The 17,066-nt window shown below is 46.6% G+C and overlaps 4 protein-coding genes across 4 annotated transcripts; 2 read left to right on the top strand and 2 right to left on the bottom strand.

Annotated features, from left to right (window-relative positions):
• Positions 1-5: 5 nt before the first annotated feature.
• On the top strand, positions 6-3,770 carry DFL_008495 (uncharacterized protein; the record flags this gene model as incomplete). The annotated part of the gene is made up of 11 exons (XM_067638237.1): positions 6-125; positions 208-273; positions 332-359; positions 427-1,299; positions 1,381-1,880; positions 1,969-2,691; positions 2,750-2,958; positions 3,037-3,187; positions 3,263-3,405; positions 3,466-3,599; positions 3,742-3,770. 11 exons carry the CDS (start codon positions 6-8, stop codon positions 3,768-3,770), a joined length of 2,976 nt encoding a protein of 991 aa, XP_067486145.1.
• Positions 3,771-4,231: 461 nt separating this feature from the next.
• On the bottom strand, positions 4,232-5,567 carry DFL_008496 (uncharacterized protein; the record flags this gene model as incomplete). The annotated part of the gene is made up of 4 exons (XM_067638238.1): positions 4,232-4,338; positions 4,537-4,621; positions 4,732-4,926; positions 5,271-5,567. 4 exons carry the CDS (start codon positions 5,565-5,567, stop codon positions 4,232-4,234), a joined length of 684 nt encoding a protein of 227 aa, XP_067486146.1.
• A 3,551-nt stretch (positions 5,568-9,118) lies between these two features.
• On the top strand, positions 9,119-10,780 carry DFL_008497 (uncharacterized protein; the record flags this gene model as incomplete). The annotated part of the gene is made up of 4 exons (XM_067638239.1): positions 9,119-9,566; positions 9,679-9,700; positions 9,769-10,187; positions 10,269-10,780. The coding sequence occupies 4 exons, from the start codon at positions 9,119-9,121 to the stop codon at positions 10,778-10,780; spliced, it is 1,401 nt and encodes a 466-aa protein (XP_067486147.1).
• Positions 10,781-14,227: 3,447 nt separating this feature from the next.
• DFL_008498 (uncharacterized protein) lies at positions 14,228-16,048 on the bottom strand (the record flags this gene model as incomplete). Its single annotated transcript, XM_067638240.1, has 6 exons — positions 14,228-14,576; positions 14,665-15,086; positions 15,160-15,449; positions 15,524-15,584; positions 15,655-15,766; positions 15,858-16,048. 6 exons carry the CDS (start codon positions 16,046-16,048, stop codon positions 14,228-14,230), a joined length of 1,425 nt encoding a protein of 474 aa, XP_067486148.1.
• Between the last annotated feature and the right edge of the window lie 1,018 nt (positions 16,049-17,066).

Raw genomic sequence — 17,066 nt, forward strand, 5'->3', positions numbered from 1 at the left:
ACACGATGAATACGGTATCGGATTTTATACGGTGGTCTCCACATTCGGATACCGGTGCGCAACAGTTTATGACAATCAGTGCGAAGGAGACGCATGTTAGTTTGTACAATGTGAAGGATTTCAATGTGAGTCTTTCGTATGCAATGGGGGGGTTGACTTTGGTTGGCTGTCTGGGAAGGGCTAATGGGTTTTTGATGGGGGTGGTAGAATAAGAAGCCGGAGTCGATTCGTAGCGAATTGGTGTTTAAGAAGGAGAAGATTCCCCATATCAAGGTATTTTTTTCGTCTTCTTCTTCAAACTCGAGGGGTTGATATTGATTACGAGGGGTAGTGTTTCGATTGGTCGCCTCTGGAACCCGGTATGTTTTCATACAAACCATATACACCTTGACACCTACGGCTGATAGATATAATGTAATATATAAGACCTCGTCGCCGTCGGCAAATCCGGCGGAGAAGCCCTGATACTCCGCATGAGAAGCTCCGAAAACGCCGAAAACTCCATCTCCCTCCCCGTGAAACACCAGCGCGGTTGCAACTCGGTCGCTTTCTCTCGAGCGGGATTCCTCGCGATCGGATTGGATAAAGTACGAAATGACTTTTGTTTGAATATATGGGATGTAAACTCCCAATGGCATCCGGCCGGACAATCCACCCCTTCTTCGTCGGTGATACCTAGTACGCCCGGTTCTTTACGAGGGGTTTCTGCGACTTTGACAGCGGCGGCGACACGACAGCCGCAGAAGCAGTTGGCGCCCAGTGAGATGATTTCCGCTGTTCGGTTTTTTACGGATCAGCCTCACGTGCTCGTCGCCGGTGTGGGGCAGAGGTTTTTGAGAGCATTCGATTTAAGAGATAACACCGGTTCTCCCGCGTTAAATTTCCCAACGAGGTTGGTACACGGGATCACGATCGATAGACATCAGAATTACTTCTCATCGTGTTCGGAGGATGGGTACATGGCCATTTGGGATCGAAGGTTCGCGGGAAGGGGGATCCAAGATCCCGCATTGAGTTTTCCGAAGATTTTCGATGATCATCATCATGGGATCGGGGGTAGGGCGCATTCGGTGCTTACGATACATAGTTTACGGTATGCTAGGGAGAATGCGGCGAGTTTTGGGGTTTTGGGGACGAATGGAATTTTGAACCTTTACCAGATGGGGACGCAGGTCGCTACTCCTGTGTCCACGGAGGGGATCGGAGGGGTGGCCGCGGTCGCGAGGTTTAAGGACCCCTCGAAGTTGGAGGCGGATAGGTTGAACAGGGAGTGTTTGTTTGTGACGAAGGTTTCGGAGAGTAAGTACTTTATCTCTCTTCTTTTTCTCGTAACGATACATGTGTGGGGTATTTGCTAACGGGGTGATAATGTGCAAAAAGCACCGTTCAAACGACCCCTACGATACGAAAACACCATGACCTCCTTCGACTGGATCTCGGACGGCAGTTCCGAACCGGACCTCCGCGTAATCTCCCTCTCCCGCAACGGTGGGATAACAGCGTTTACCGTCCCCACAAACCCCATCTCCACCGCCTTCGGCGCCCGTAATAACTTCGTAATGACCGACAACGAAAACGCAACTGTTCTTAACGCACCATCTACAAAACTCATTCATGTTGCGGAACCGAATCATACGTTGACGCTGGGGGATGACCACACGGGTTATAACGATGACGATGATGAGGGGTCGGATTCTAGCAGTACGCCCGAACATCCGTTGACCAGTAATGGGAACGGGGTCGGGATGGGGAGGGAAGGGGTTGTCAGGAGGGAGAGCGTGGTTGATCCTGAGGATTATATGTTTGATCCGAGGGATACTTTGAGGATTGACATTTCGGTTACGATGAGGAGGAGGGCGGAGTTGGGATATCAGTTCGATGTAGGTCCCTCTTTTTTTACGGATATATCTCGTATCGGTTTCGATCCGAGATCTCACGAGGGTTCACGATGGCTGATATTCTACATAGTGCGCACGAAACGAAAAATTAGTCACCAAGGCAAAGAAAGAAACCGAGCTAGCGGAAATGTGGAGATGGTTGGATGGTGCGGTGGAGTGCACGGAAGGGGATGGGATGTACTCCGGCGGTCTCGACCTATCATACCTCGGGGTGTTGGGTATCTGGCGTCCAAACCTCCCCGCATCCCGTCTCGATCCCGGCGCAAAACTAGACGAAAAGTCCTTTTCCGCAGCATTGAAAAAGATCAATGACGGTAACGGGCGAAAAGGCCGGTTCAAGTTCGCCGGAGAGACAAAGTACCCGGAACAAAGGATCTTGGGACTGGCGATGTGCGGATGGGACTTCAACAGCGATAAAGATCTCGAAGATGCATTGGAAAAATTTGAAAAGAAACAACAGTTCGAAAAGGCTGCTGGGTGGGCATTATTCCACGGCAACATCGAAAGGTGTATAAAGGCCCTTGCGATGGGGAAGACGGAGATGAAACTCATGTCTACCGCTGTGGCAGGGTATAACTCACATAGGATGTCAGGAGAGAAAGGCGGGATAGCGGAGAATACTATTTGGAAGGATCTATGCAGGGAGATGGCGACGCATATGGACGATCCGTACAGCAGGGCGATTTTTGCGTATGTCAGTAATGGCGATTGGCAAGATGTTTTGGACGGGTCGACGGGGTTACCGATTAGAGAGAGGCTGGGGATCGCGCTGCGGTTTTTGGAGGATGATGAAGTATGTTGGGCCGACTTTGGCATAAGAGATGGCGGCTAACGGGTAGTGTAATGCATAGCTAAGCACGTACATTGATGACTTTACGGCTATGGTGATACGGGATGGGGAACCCGAGGGAATCCTGCTCACTGGAGTTACGGAGAAAGCCATCGATTTGCTGCAGGTTTATGTGAACAAGACGGGAGATGTGCAGACTGCGGCGTTGGTGGCGTCGTTTGCTGTGCCAAAGTATTTTACGGATCACAGGGTTGATTTGTGGGTGGATAGGTACGTTATGTTATCCCCCCCCTCTAAGCCTCGCTGGAGATTTCCCTAACTTTTTTTTTTTTTTCCTTTCCGAAACAGTTATCGTGAGCTGTTAGATCGATGGAAGTTCTGGCAGATACGGGCCAACTTTGACATCAAGCGGCGAGAGATGTCAACCAGCAAGAAAGGAACATCCCTTATCGAGTCGCTTCCGCGGCAAATCTACGTGAGATGCAACTTTTGTGATAGAGTACGAAACTCCCACTCTCCCCCTCCTTGAAACCCCGCATCGTATATATCTATCTAATATCACAAAAACTCCTAGAAAGTGGCACACCGCTTTGAAATCCCAACGACACGCTTCAAAGACGGCCAACAGGTTACCATCCCCGTCAGCCAATCCACTCAAGCCAACTTCCCCCAATCGAAGGCAATCGTCTGCCCGAATTGTAGGAAACCGCTGCCCAGGTGCGCGATTTGTCTGTTATATCTGGGGACCCCGAATACGCGGGTGATTCGCGGCGGCAGCGGCGGGGAGAAGGTGGACGATATGTATGATAAGTGGTTTAATTTTTGCTTGATATGTAATCATGGGAGCCATGCCGGGCATGCGAAGGAATGGTTTTCAAAGCATACGCTCTGTCCGGTGCCGGAATGTGAATGTGAGTACTTTCTTGAATTCTTTTCTTCTTGTCCTTTGAGCTGCTCCATCCGATCTCTATTGTATTTTGTTATAATTTCCCCGAAGCTGCGGGAGGAGATTTCCCGGGGAAAGTTTTGGCGCTGACATTTCTTTTCATGTAGGTCTTTGTGGAGTTTTCCGAAGTAAATAAATTCTTTGGCCATAATGCCATTATCACGTCTGCAAATACAATTAATTGGCTTGTTGATTTTTACACTTGAGCTTATTACTTTTTGTGGACGATGTCCGAGTTTTTCTTGCAGCTTTATATACGCGGGGTGTTTCTTTGGCTTATTCATTGGGTACGAGGCTGAGATATCGATGATAAGAAAACATCTAATTCATAAAGCTCGTGGAGAAAGATAAAAACAGAAATAAAAATGCAAGATGGAAGATGCAAAGGCGGTCTCGAAGGTCTCAAGACAAATGCAAAAGGGCAAAATATAGCCTTCTCTAAACGCTAAAAATGCTGTGGAGTAAAACAGAAGGGGGTATTTAAAAGCTCGACCGACCAAGATCCCAAAATTCAAAAAACTGACGAAAAAGCAGATCCCCCAAAACCAACGATAGGGATGTCGTTATAAACCAGACCCTGCAGCTCAGGGGTCCCAACTAATGGCTGGAAGGCTTGGAGATCTTTTCCCCTTTTCTGCTGTAGTATTCTGACAACTTGATATGACAGGACTTTCCGGTCTTTGCATTGAAGGTGTTGCATCCCCCTGTTTAAAGATTGATTGGTTAGCCATTTTGTTGAACTAAAAAGATAAGAGCAAAGAAGGAAAAGAGGAAAGAGGCAAGAGGAAAGAAGGGTAGAGAAAAAAAAAAGATTTCCCAGGCTGGGAGTTTTATGCAAAGGACAATATTGGGTTCCCGGTGGGCGGAAAGATGAGGTATGTTATGTTTCCAGGTTTACTCACTCTTCTCGATGTAAGGAGGGGTGTAGAGATGTAGGCTAACGGCAACCGAGTCTGGGTCGCCGTTCTCGACTTTGTGGATTCCGAGCTGAGGTGATGGAGAATTAGTATTTTGTATAAATTTTTTAATTTTTTTTTGATCGGACACCTTCGCAAAGAAGAGAGAAAGTGCTTAAGAGGAAAGGAAAGGAAGCTTACATCGTCACTCATGTAGGCTACATCGCCAGCATAGTAATGCCTCACTTGCTTAACCTTTAGCGGTTCTTCAACCCCTGGGGTTGGCCACTCGTAGCGAGTCTCGATGATATGGCCTTGTAGGATTCTCATGACGCAGTGGGCGCTGGTATGATCGTGGATTAAGGAGGCCTTGTTGGGTGTCCATGTCATTAAGATCTATTCGGGCATCAAAGCGTTAGCTGACTCCATTGGGGCCTTTCTTTTATCTCTCCTCTCTTTTTACTTCTATGTACAAGCTAGGTAGATAATCGCATTGCGGCTAATGGAAATAGTCTTTTTCGGGTATTAATTTTTTTTTTTATATGCAGGTGGTGAATGGAATGCGGCTGGGCATGCAGCCCTTTCGAGTGGAGTGTGGTCGAAATTGTGTTGCGGACTGAGGTCTGGAACGCCAAATCTCAACCTCATCCGCAACACATTTCTCTCGACCCATCCAATTGGTGAGTTTTTCGGAAGGCATCAAAACTGGAGAGTTATAAACTGTTTTGGTTATAACATACCAAGTTGGCATTTCCATGCAAGTTGTCTACCAGATTCCGAGTATAGTTTCGACTGAAATCGATAAACGAGAAGCGTTCCCATTCCGGTCTTGAGGATTGGTAAGCTCTCAGCAGCATCTGCAGTTTATCGACGTCGACGTCGTCGAATTTGAGCTCTGGGTTTGTGCCAAGGGTATCCCGGATGGAGGATATTAGAATGTCGAAATTTGAACGCCGTTGGACGAGGCTCAGGTCTTGATGCTGGTGAGATTGGAATTCGGCTACTGCCTGGGGGGATTGAACAGCGATTGGAGACATTTCCGAAGCAATGTTCTTGTTAAATTTCGAGGATTTTGGATCTCAGCCTAGGGATTTCTTTTTGTTCGTTTCTAGTGGTACTTGACAGATATTGCGTGATCGCGATGATATACGTAATTAAGTATTCACACAGATGTTCTCAGTCTTATTGGATGGTAAAGCAATAAGGAGGATTGATATGGTTCTCGAAAGAAAGAAAGATGCAGAGAGACGAGTCCAAAGGGGTTCCTCTCCTTCCATTATCTATCATCGTCGGACACATAATTTTCCGCGAGTTTCAGCGAAAAGAATCCGAAGACTCCGCGATCATTTTTTCTATTTAAACGCACAAACCGCGACGGATCACCTTTCTTGATGTCAAGTGACGCACGTTGTATTGGTTTTGCTACTAAAAGGAGCTTACTCGGAGCCTTCTCGTCAAAAGAGTTGTCAAAGGCCGTTCGGGACGGTTGCGGGTAGGGAGAAGGCATGGTCGGGTCATTATCGGGGCCTTCTTGCTACGAGATGTTGCCGACGAACTGTTCTGTTTTCCCCTCAAAAGTTTGCCAGTTGACTGACCCCCAAAAAAGACTTTTGATTCAGGTGGGAAAAAAAATAAAAATAAAAATAAAATAAAAAGGCAATTAGAATTATCAACCAAAAGACCAAAATTGTTTATGTGTGGGAGGGTTTGTGTGTTAAATTTGACTTCTGCCCAGACGAGCTCGAGGTATCAGAGAAATTGAGGTCTCGGTGGGCTGTTTCGCTTTCATCCCACCTTCTCGCGTCCTCTCACGAGTCAGGTGAGAAGGGTAAATCCAGGATGAATCGAGGGCCCCAAATGATTATATCAACTTGATTGGACTAAAAATAGTGGCCCCGTCGAATGAAATTGAGGAGGCAGGTTGAGCAGGGACCAAGTTTCTCCTCAGAATGAAGCCTCTGCTGGATATTGATGTTATAGGACGCCAGCCAACTGGTTCGGTTGTTTCCCCTCTATTGTTTTTCGCGGCGGGATGTTTCGAGAGAGAGGGAAAAAAACCGATACCACTGCCACGGGATATCGAAAAAGGCTTTTTTTTATATTATCTTTCCCACACGGCTGGGTTTCTTGCCGTTCCCCAAGAAATGCGAAAAGGGCCCAGCGTTTTCCGGGTGCTGGTCATGGTCCTCACATTTTTGATAAAATATGTTCCATGTCGTCGTTGCATTGGTTCCCAGACGGCAGATGGCTTGTTCCACCTGTCCTCCATGCATTGTTCAGCATCTCGCATCCCAGAAAACTGCCCAAAAGGGAACCGGGAAAAGAATCCAAGGTCTGGTGCAAGGTTCGCGAACGCTAGATTGCCGATAGGGATTTTCGCATTAAGAACTGGGCTCACCCAATCGATCGGTTCTCATTGGATTATCAAATTTCCGACGATGACCATGGTTATTCTGAAAAGTCCTCGTGCTAATTTAGCTGCCGGCCTTTTTCTGGGGTTTCTTTCCTTCTTATGTCTGCTGAGATGTTGCTGCTGCACTGTTCCCTCGCTACCACTAGCGGAGACAGCATGCCAGCAGGGTCAGCCGATTTGGACGCTTTACTGCCTGGAAGGTTTCCCTGGTTGCATATCGCGATCATAATCTTTCTCAAACCGCAATGATCTGGCGAGGTTTTCATGGATGGGGTGCTCGAACCACAACCGCCAACCACCACATCTCGACCGTCATATCCCATCCACTTGCTGAAATAACTGGTAACATCATGACGATGACTATATTTGAGAATCGGAAGAAGAAAAAGAAGCTTTGGAATTTACCACCCCTCATCCCTCTTCTTCTTCTTCTTTTTCTTCTTTTTCTTCTTCTTACCCCAGCGGAGAACCCTTTTGCTTGCGCCCCAATGAACCCAGTAGAAAGGAAATTTGGGTCTGATCTCCGAGTAATCTTAAAGGGCACCACCGTCAGGGTATCGGGAAGGCAGCCGGTATCCAGAAATTTGGGGTGGTAGAGGTGATACAACCTCTCCCTCACCGAAAATTAGATGACCAAGCTGAAGGACGACCCCACTATGATTGTGTGTGTGAAGGAAAGCCGCCGACGACAATGGTATTCATAACGGAAGCGTTTAGTGTTAATACCGTACGTATCAGATTAGAAATAAATTTATAAAAAAGAAAGGAAGGGAAAAGAAAGAAGGAAAAGAAAATGTGACGAGTCGACGGTTGGAGTTCTCCGCCTTTGATCGAATCGATCGCGGCACAGAACATACATATGCCCAGATCAATAAAAAGACAAAAAAAAGGAGCCTGGGCATAACGCCTACAAGCTGTACAGCACCAGCGCATCAACGGGATACGATACGTACGTTCTGGAGTATGAATAGCCAACTGTTTCCCCCAAAAAAAAATTCGCCAGGGGAGCTGGTCAAAATTGGGACGCGGAACTTATCCCTGTTCCTCACCGAACTGGGGTGGTTCAGATGGTATGGCCACGGTCCTTTTTTTTTTTTTTTCAACACTCCCAAGGCTGTGAGTGCCTGTATTCGCTTTTGTTTTTTCCATAGGAAAAAGAGACGGAAGAATGAGAGGAAACCGAAATTGATGATTCAGATGGGAAAAAAAAAAAAAAGGTTCCACCGCACCGGTGAGTCGGTCGAGATGGTCCCAGGGAGCTGTTTAGCCAAAAGGTACCTCGCCTCTGGCCTCGGTTCGACGCGATCTCGCGGTTGCACAGACAGATGGAATCGAGGTTTCTTGGGTCGCAAACTAAAATATACAGATACATATGCCGCAGCTGCTATGTACGGGAGTGCATGGCAAGTACGTACGCACGTACTTACATACGTACAGTACATACATGCTTCATTCGAGTGTGATAGTCAATCGATCTGGCTGAGAAATAACAGCTTTGGGATAGACGTATTCCGGGCTGCTTCGTCCAAAGGGATGACACGGTGCGGTATGGAAAGGGGAGCGGTCCTTTCCACCTCACCCCCAATCCCTGCAAGCTATCCGTTACCGAACACGTTAAAGTGAGAACTGAGCATCCAGACGAAAAGCTGTTAAAACTCTGGACCTATTTGATATGTCTGGGTTTGGGAATGGCTCCCCTGTTGCGAGGCTTTCAAGCTAAAGGACCCCCCAACTTCTTTGGTCCGATCCTCTTTTTGTAAATCTCTTTGGACCAGTTTTCTTCCTCGTCATCCATTGTTCCTCATCCTTTGAACGTCGTCTTCTCTTCTTATTTTATTTATTTTACTTTTTATTTATTTTTATTTCTCCTTTGAGAAAATTCCAGACTCTCGTTCTCTCCCAACTTTCTCTCCCTTTCTTGATCACCACCTTCAACCAAATCTATACCTCCCGCACCTATCATTCGCAAAAGAAGACTTGTCTGAAACCCACGCGTTCAGCTACATTACATTACATACGCATTGTCACGTTTAAGCTATCGTTTGGAATTACATCGTTGAACGGTCGTTCATATTATTTTAAATCAAATATTCGTTACCCACTTGCACGAAATAGTACGCAGGGGAAAAACAAAGAACGAACCAAGGCAAGGCAAAAAGAAATCAGAATAGCATTATGGAAGAGCGCAATGATCAACAGACAGCAGGCGGTGAAGGTGAATATACAGCAGCTATGGGCGGGCAATGGGTCGGACTGGGGCAGGCTGACTGCAGTCAAACCGCAGCTCCAGCAAACGAATTTGGAATGTACGGCTTCGTGGATCCCAGCCAGCAGATGCCTCACGAGCAGCCGGTGCCATTTAGGCTTCCAGCGGGAGGCCCGGGTTCTCACAGCTTCTACTCTTCTTTTCAGCAGTGGCCTGTAGCTGCTTCAGCGCCTCAGGCCATGGAGCCTATTCCTGCTGTTACAATTCCTTCTGCCACATCGACGGCACCAATACCGCATAGGAGGACTTCGTCGACAGGGACTGGTAGCTCTCGACGAACTTTGACAGATGCTGACCGAAGGAGAATGTGTCTTTACCATGAACAGCACCCACATGTAAAGCAGACCGAGATTGGAGGTAAGCAAGCCGTTCTCCCTCTCTCCCTCTCTCTCTTTTTTTTTTTTTTTTTTTTTTGTCGCACATTTTTTCCTTGATCACGGAAACTAACGGGTGGGTCTTGAACATCTAGCCATGTTTGGTGTTGAAAGAAGGTGAGAAATTAATACCCAGTAAAGAAAAGCCAGAAATGAGCTCGAACTAAAAGTAGCTACCTATCTAGTACGGTTTCAAAAGTTTTACGTCAAAGAGAAAAGTATTTGTATCCCGATGACGGGCCGAAGCAGGCGATCAAAAGACCCAAGGGAAAATGCCCTGATTTCGACAGAGCGTTATCGAATTGGGCAAAGAACGAGAAGAAGAAGGGCCGCATTCTAACCGATGAAATGATTCGAGAAAAGGCCAACTTCTTTGCCCAGAGCTGTGGCGTTACGGACAGCCAATTCAAGCTGAATTTAGACAAGTTCAAACTCAAGAACGACCTCACCACCTACTCGGACGGTGATATTGTTCAGGATATGGATAGGATCAGGTCACAGCTCACTACCCCGCTTCACTCGAGACATAGCTCGTTCTCGAGGGAGGGGAGCTTGAACTCTTCACAGGAATCTCATGCCCGAGAGGGGGAGTATAGACACGCGAGTATGGCTTCTGGATTCGACACTCCTGTTGTAATTTCCCCTGGCCTAACGACACCAATCTCACCATTCTTTCCACCGACAGATCCAATGCTATTCGCATCCGGACAGCTTCCACCAATTCAACAGCAAAGCCGACCTCGATCCCACACAATACCGGCGGGAATATTAGAAAATGTGTATATATCGCCACCACCATCGGCCTCAGAGTCCCTCTCGCCAAAGCAAATGCACCACCCAATACATCTTATGCCCACTAATCTAGCAAACACGACAATCCCAGAAGAAACGGCAGACGCCCTCCACGAGCACGGCGGTCCACTCCAACCCCCCGGCCATGTGGCAGCCGCCGCGTACCAGATAGCTCGATCTAGAAGTCTGACTGTGCCTTCACAGGAAGAAGCTACCAGAGCGCTGGAGGTGGTCATGTCCTTCCTCAAACAAAATCCAACAGCTGAACCCAACGACTTCGTGACCGTCGAAAAGCTCATGGACCGGATTGGTAATAGCTCAGACACGCCAATGCAAACCGATTCGTTCAATTCGACCAGCTCCAGCATGCTTCGAGAGCCAACGGCTGCTGCCTCATGCAACTAAAAATGTATAACCCACGCACGCATTTCTCTAACGACATTTACGAATCCCATTTGCATTTTTCCCTCTCTGCCAGCGGTACAACTGTGCGATCCTCGGGTTTCTATTCGTCACTCCCCTTTCCTTTTTATCCAACCGAAATTATACAACCTTTTAATCTCAAAAACCAACAAAACTAATTCCGAACATTATCTCGATCTGGATCTTTTAGTTGTTATCTTCTTTTATTAGCCAAGTGTTACATCTATTGTTGCACTTGTTTTGTTCCAGATTGCCATTCTTATTTCTCGTCTATTTTTATCTTTTTTCTCTTCCTCGTACACTATTCCCATATATCATTGTATTCCTCTTTTTTCTCTCTTTTCCCTTAGAAGGTGGCATCATGGCGTTAGCGATGAGCGGATGGTTGGAGTTTTCCTATATACAGCATTTTCATGTACGGCCGAACACAAAAAAACAACATCTGGGGTTTCCTTTATCTTTTCCTATTCCTTATAATTAAACCTCCCTCCAACTCTCCTCTTCGATGCTTTTTTTACTGCCCCAAAGTCATTTCCCTGGCGTCATCTCGAAATTCAGATTTATCACAAAAAATCTGTTGGTATAGTCCTTGTTTCCTTGCGTTTTGCTCTATACTTAAGCATCTATTGTGCTTTTTTGTTTATCTAACGGCCTTCCTCGTTGCATAGAGTGGTCTGTCTTTTCTTGTCGTTGATGTTTTTGTCGTCCATCTGCTATTGCTTTCAATTCCCTTTGTTTCTATTATAACTGTTTGTCAGACTGTATTTATATTGTAATAATCACCACCCACCCCATCTATAGCTATTTCGTCACTTTTTCAGCAACGTCCTCATATCAAAAGGCTTGCATTACACAACTTGACCTATTTTGCTTTTCCGTGTACAATTGCACATGTTTCTTAGAGAAAGAGAAGGGTATATACTGCCTGTGTAAGTAGTATTAAAACAACAATTCCACCTTTTTCAGCATCGATATCTAGCATACGTAACCCTACACCTTATCTTGCCGCTTTGTGTATCCAAAGGCTGCATTTTCTGAGACATTTAAAAAAAACATATGTGTATGTATAGAAATACGAATAGAGAAATCGAATCGATATACATCATGTCTCAAGGAATCACACCCGTTCGTATAGAGGTGCAGCGAGCGTACCGATACGTAACGCAAGTTGGACCGCGATATGTCAACGAAACCCGGATCGATAATGACGAATTTTTTCGCGAATTTTCTCGCGAACTGTCCCTGGATTTCCATATTGCGGATCGATTCTGTTCGAGACCCTTTTCCCTTCTCCCTCTCCTAGTGGATTGTTCAAAGATACAACTATCAAAATTTCACATGTCACTAATAACCCACCTCCACCATTAACACACCCTGTCCGTATAAAGCCATAGTATAGCTAGCCAGCTAGCTGTATCATGTACTTGGTACATGGCATTACATGGCATCACATAGACGAAGCGGTGACAACAGCCGTACAGACGTGTACATACATATTCGGGGCGCAAAGCCCGGCCCGCTTTTAAAAATCCAAAAACCCTAGTTTAAGAACGAATTGTGTACAAATCCGATACGGGATCGAAACTATCACTATGGGAGGGAGGTGGAAAATTGCAAGGCTGGGAGTAAGATCTGATAGTTTCTATTTCTATTTACTTATTTTCCTGATATGATATATGAAAAGTCACTTATGCGGGACCCTTGCCCTTGTTCTCTTTTATTCTTTTTGTGTGCTGATGCCATAACCCGGTTAACCGTTGTCATATTTTAGATCCTTTTTTGGAGAATTATTATACATAATTAACTTATGGGTATATGCGCGATATGGCTAGAACCCTTTCCTTACCAGGTCAATCCTTCGTAACGCATTAAAATGCCAAATGGTTAGAGGTCAAAGGAGGGTATAGCTTGGCCTCCCGGCCGGGGGGTACACTTTGACAACGTATACATCCCTATAGCAAAAGACGTATTAATCTCTCTCTCTTACACTTCACGCGCAATGGCGCTGCCCCAGTATGTCAATTGTACACCAGGGTTTCCCCATGTTTTCGCCACATCACAGAGAGTTGTCCCGTAGGCTAGTACTATAGTAACTGTATATGGGGAATGACCGGATGATACTTCAAAATACATGTGCGCGGCGCTGCCGGGACAAAAAGGCTTCATTCAAAAACATCTAATGCAGGTTGCGAGTTTCACCTTGTGACCGAGGAATCTTGTATCTTACGAGGATCGGATCATGCTTGGTACTTGCGACTCGAGTTCCTAGGGTACACTGCAGTGTAAAGGTCGCCACATTGCAAGCCACCGGGAGGGAAAAAAAACCATTTTTTGGGAGATTCGGTGATTCAGTTATTCAAATCTTTGGTTCTTTTTTGCCTTCCCTATACCTGGACTTCGTTTCTTTTCTTTCGTGATAGTTTAGTTTTAGCTAGAGGAGAGCTAGCTAAGCTAAAGCTAGTAAGCTAAGCTAAGCTACTAATAGCTACTTTAACTAACTTGGATAACCTCAGACCTCGTGATCTCGAAAACCGCCCACCCCTTCAAGCGCCAATGACCCACGGGCCAAAAAAGAAAGGAAAACGATAAGCTTGCATAAAAAAGACGAATTCGACGAACACCGGGCGAAAGTCGATGAAAATCCACTCTCGTCCCCGTTCCCCGGAAAACTTTCAGATCCTATAAAGGCACAAATAGGCGGATATTAACAAAAAAAGATATGGAATAAGAAAAAGAGAAGATTTCAAGAAAAAAGCAAAGGGAGCTAAAGGGCAAAAAGAGATGTTCAACATGGGGTCGCTGTCGCATGGAAGCCTCAGTGGGTCCCGGTATAAGAAAATACTCCCTTTCGCCAATGGATCAAGACACCACAAAAGAGCATTGGGGGGAAAGATTTTTACTTTTTAAAGTGTGATAGTGATTAGGCTTGCATTTCTTAATACGTTTGATGTGTTGGCACCTGCACGACCCGGGTTAACTTTTGATTCGAGATCGGACTGATGAGGTGGAGGGGAGACTAGGGGGGGTGCATGTTTATCGAGACGAGGGTGTGGTGCATTCGTTTTTCCTTTTGTAGGGTATACTTCTTCGTAACAACTAGGCATTAGGCGATTTAGTGCTATCACAGGGACTGTTTTGGGTACACGGTTCGTAGTGATTCGTAGTGATTCGTAGTGAGCTCGAGTTATAGGAATTCTTTGATGCCTAGTTCATAGTATTTATCCGTAAAGTGACGATGCATTATGGGTTTATCGTGACAGGTAAAAACTCCGAACAAGGAGGAGTATATAGGAATCATCAGAATCACAAACATGCAAACCCGGAACGCCCCTCCCGTAAACACGCTGTTCAAATGCTAAGAAGAAACTCTAAACTATCCTGTGACTGACAAAAAAAAACTTGGAAATCTAATAATGAAACATTCATGCACTAACCCTCAACCATCTCTGGTACCAGCCGCGCGACCAATAGGTCCAAAAGCCGGTATATCAAATGCTTATTACAGCTCCTGGACCGCAAGAAGGCCAGGCTCTCTCCGATCTCCCGCAGCTGTTCGTCCTTGTTTGCTGGCAAGTACATGGACTTGAGTACATCCGGGATGGCGTTCCAGATTGCCAGCTCGGCTTGCTTCTGAATTAGCACCTTTTCGTCTTCCGTGGGATAAGGACGGGGAGGAGCGAGCGAGCCGTTTGGAAACAGGGTGTTCCGGGCGATAGAAAGGATTTTGATGAGAATTTCTTCGTTCAGAAGTGATTGAGTGAATACATGAGAAAGATAACTGTTGTTTTTGTTGGAATATATCATCAGTATAGGTTTAAACGTTTTTAGACTATGCTAGTGCCAACGGGAGGGCGGGGACGTCATACTTATCGATTAGAGACCCCGGCGGCTGCTCGGTTAGCGGCTTTGCGGCCAACTGTATCGACCCGAGCAACCAGGGTTGCCGTCTATCAAGTGAAAATAACGTGACCAAAGTTTTCCACACGGACAATTTTAAGATTGGTTTTCTCCGGCGGGGTGGTTCATGTGGGGGTTCTTTCCACAATGACATCAGAGATGCAGATGCGTGTCGTGCGACAACCGCAGTAGTGGATATGAAGGTGTAGGCGTGTTCGAGGTAGGTTAGGGCGGTTGAGGAGAGGGCCTGGAAAATGGATTGGTCCGGATCGTCGGCCTTTTTGATTGGTTCTGGGGGTTCGGTTTGGAGTAATGACATTAATTCGGTGCTTTTGGCGTGGGAAACGGTTTTAGGTTTGACTTTGTTCGGAGTTGTCAGGGTCGTGACCACCTACGTAGACGGTTAGTTACGTGTAGTCTAAAAGGATGGCATCCCCTCGTATCGTAAGATAGTAGCAAGATACCTTGGTGATCATCTCAAACAGCATGAATGGTTCGCTCAACCTGTCGACAACATTCCACAGCAACATGTTGGAAAGGATCTCTCGAACCAAGAGTCGTTCGCAATCCGACTGTAGGTCCTCCGGCGGTAGAAGGGCCGCGAGCACCCCGGACCCCAGCATCTTGAGGTAGAGCCTTTCGCTCTCCGGAGAAGAGAGGAGGGCAGGGTGTGGCTGCATGCTGTGGAAGATTTCATTGACAGTTGCATATGGAAATAGTGAGGTAGATTGCCGCTCCAAAGCGACTCTGTAGTCTATGGGCGTCGGTTAGTTTCCCCCCCACTTATGCAGCTGTAACAGTTCTGGAATCCCGGCTAGACGGGCGTACCTTTAACGTGGGTTTCCAGTATGACGGGGGCTTCCTCTAGGAGAAGGGTCTCTAGGTCCACCTATACGAACGAACGAACGGTCAATATGCGTGGCGTGCAGGATGCATGATGTAACCACGAAGCTACGTACCTGGCGAATACGCTGCTCCAATGACAGTGTGCAATGGGCGATAACGAGAACTACCTCGTCGATAAACTCGTGGTCCGGTGTGATCTTTTGGTACCACGATTGGACAAAATCCCTTTGGAGAGCATGGCCATTGGTTAGCGTGCTATTCCGACCGAAATATGCATGGGTTTCGTAGCTATGGGTGTACGAATATATATATGTACCTTAAAATAATAGATATGAAGCCATACAGCTGAAGGTCAACCTTGGGCAGGCTGGTAAGAGCAGGTAGAACTTCCTCGATATTCTTCCCCACAGGCGCGTGGGCACAGAGAACGCGTTTTGTGAGAGCGGCCAGGTTTCTCTCCTCCGAGTCGGCGAGAGGGGCACCCGGCCGACGGGTGGAGGGTGGCATCTTGTGGGGCCTTGGGCGCACACTATTCATAGCTAGAGTATTAGACTTATCGCATTTTTCTTTTATATGTCTGTGAAAAGGGAGGGCAAGCGTACGGAGGTTATTTATGTCGGGAATTTGAGAGTCATCTGGCGAATACGATACGGAAGTGATTGGGCAATCTGAGAATGTGTATATTCTACAAGTTTACGTGTTCAACAAGTTTGCACGTCGCATGTAGGGAGTGTGAGCAGACCGAGGGGGGTGATGTTTCTTAGGTGCAGTAGTTAACGTTGAAGGAAGCAGATGTAGTTTTTAGTGAGAGGGCGCATGACATGACATGACGTTGGGCATCACAAGCGAGGTGGATGGGCTGGGACTCGTGTGACACAAAGATCCCGCTGCAATCTAACCTGCATCCAATATACATTAGTGCTTCTTAAAAGGCCAACTAACTCTAGTAAGGCCTGAACGGTCGAAAGGGCCAGGGTGCTGGTAACTTTTGGGCCGCCGATTTAAAGTAACGGAGGTTTTGGACGGTACAGTTAGGTATAATCGTTACCAGGGTTGAAATGGAGGGGCCCTGTTCGAACAATCTTCCATGGTGGCGTCCACAGCTGCCAGAATTTTCTTCACAGACGAACCCAAATACTAAATTCGGTACCAGCAAGGACCTGTTTGAAAATTGTCTGGGTGTATATATGAGAATTGAGTACTTTTCTGATATCGCCATGCTGTCATATTGGGCGGTATTGCATATACAGGAGATGTGTATCGGTGGCTGCTGAGTGAATTAATTATAATCGGGTAGCCCCGCCCCGATGAGGGGCATCTCAGAGAATTGCACGACATCGCGACAGCTTCCTGCAGAGCTCACCCTTGCATGACAGCTGCGAGCTAGTAAGTACTGGTACTGTGCCCGTCTATATCTAGTCTGGTATCGACGCTAGGGGTGGATTAGATAAGAGTAACAGGATGTAATGCCACACCCTGAAGCCTGAAGCTGGAAGGGGTGTCACAAGCAAATTTCGTCTGATCT

The sequence above is a fragment of the Arthrobotrys flagrans genome (genome assembly GCF_004000055.1).
Source record: "Arthrobotrys flagrans strain CBS H-5679 chromosome Unknown unitig_1, whole genome shotgun sequence".
Taxonomy (NCBI): Eukaryota; Fungi; Ascomycota; class Orbiliomycetes; order Orbiliales; family Orbiliaceae; genus Arthrobotrys; species Arthrobotrys flagrans.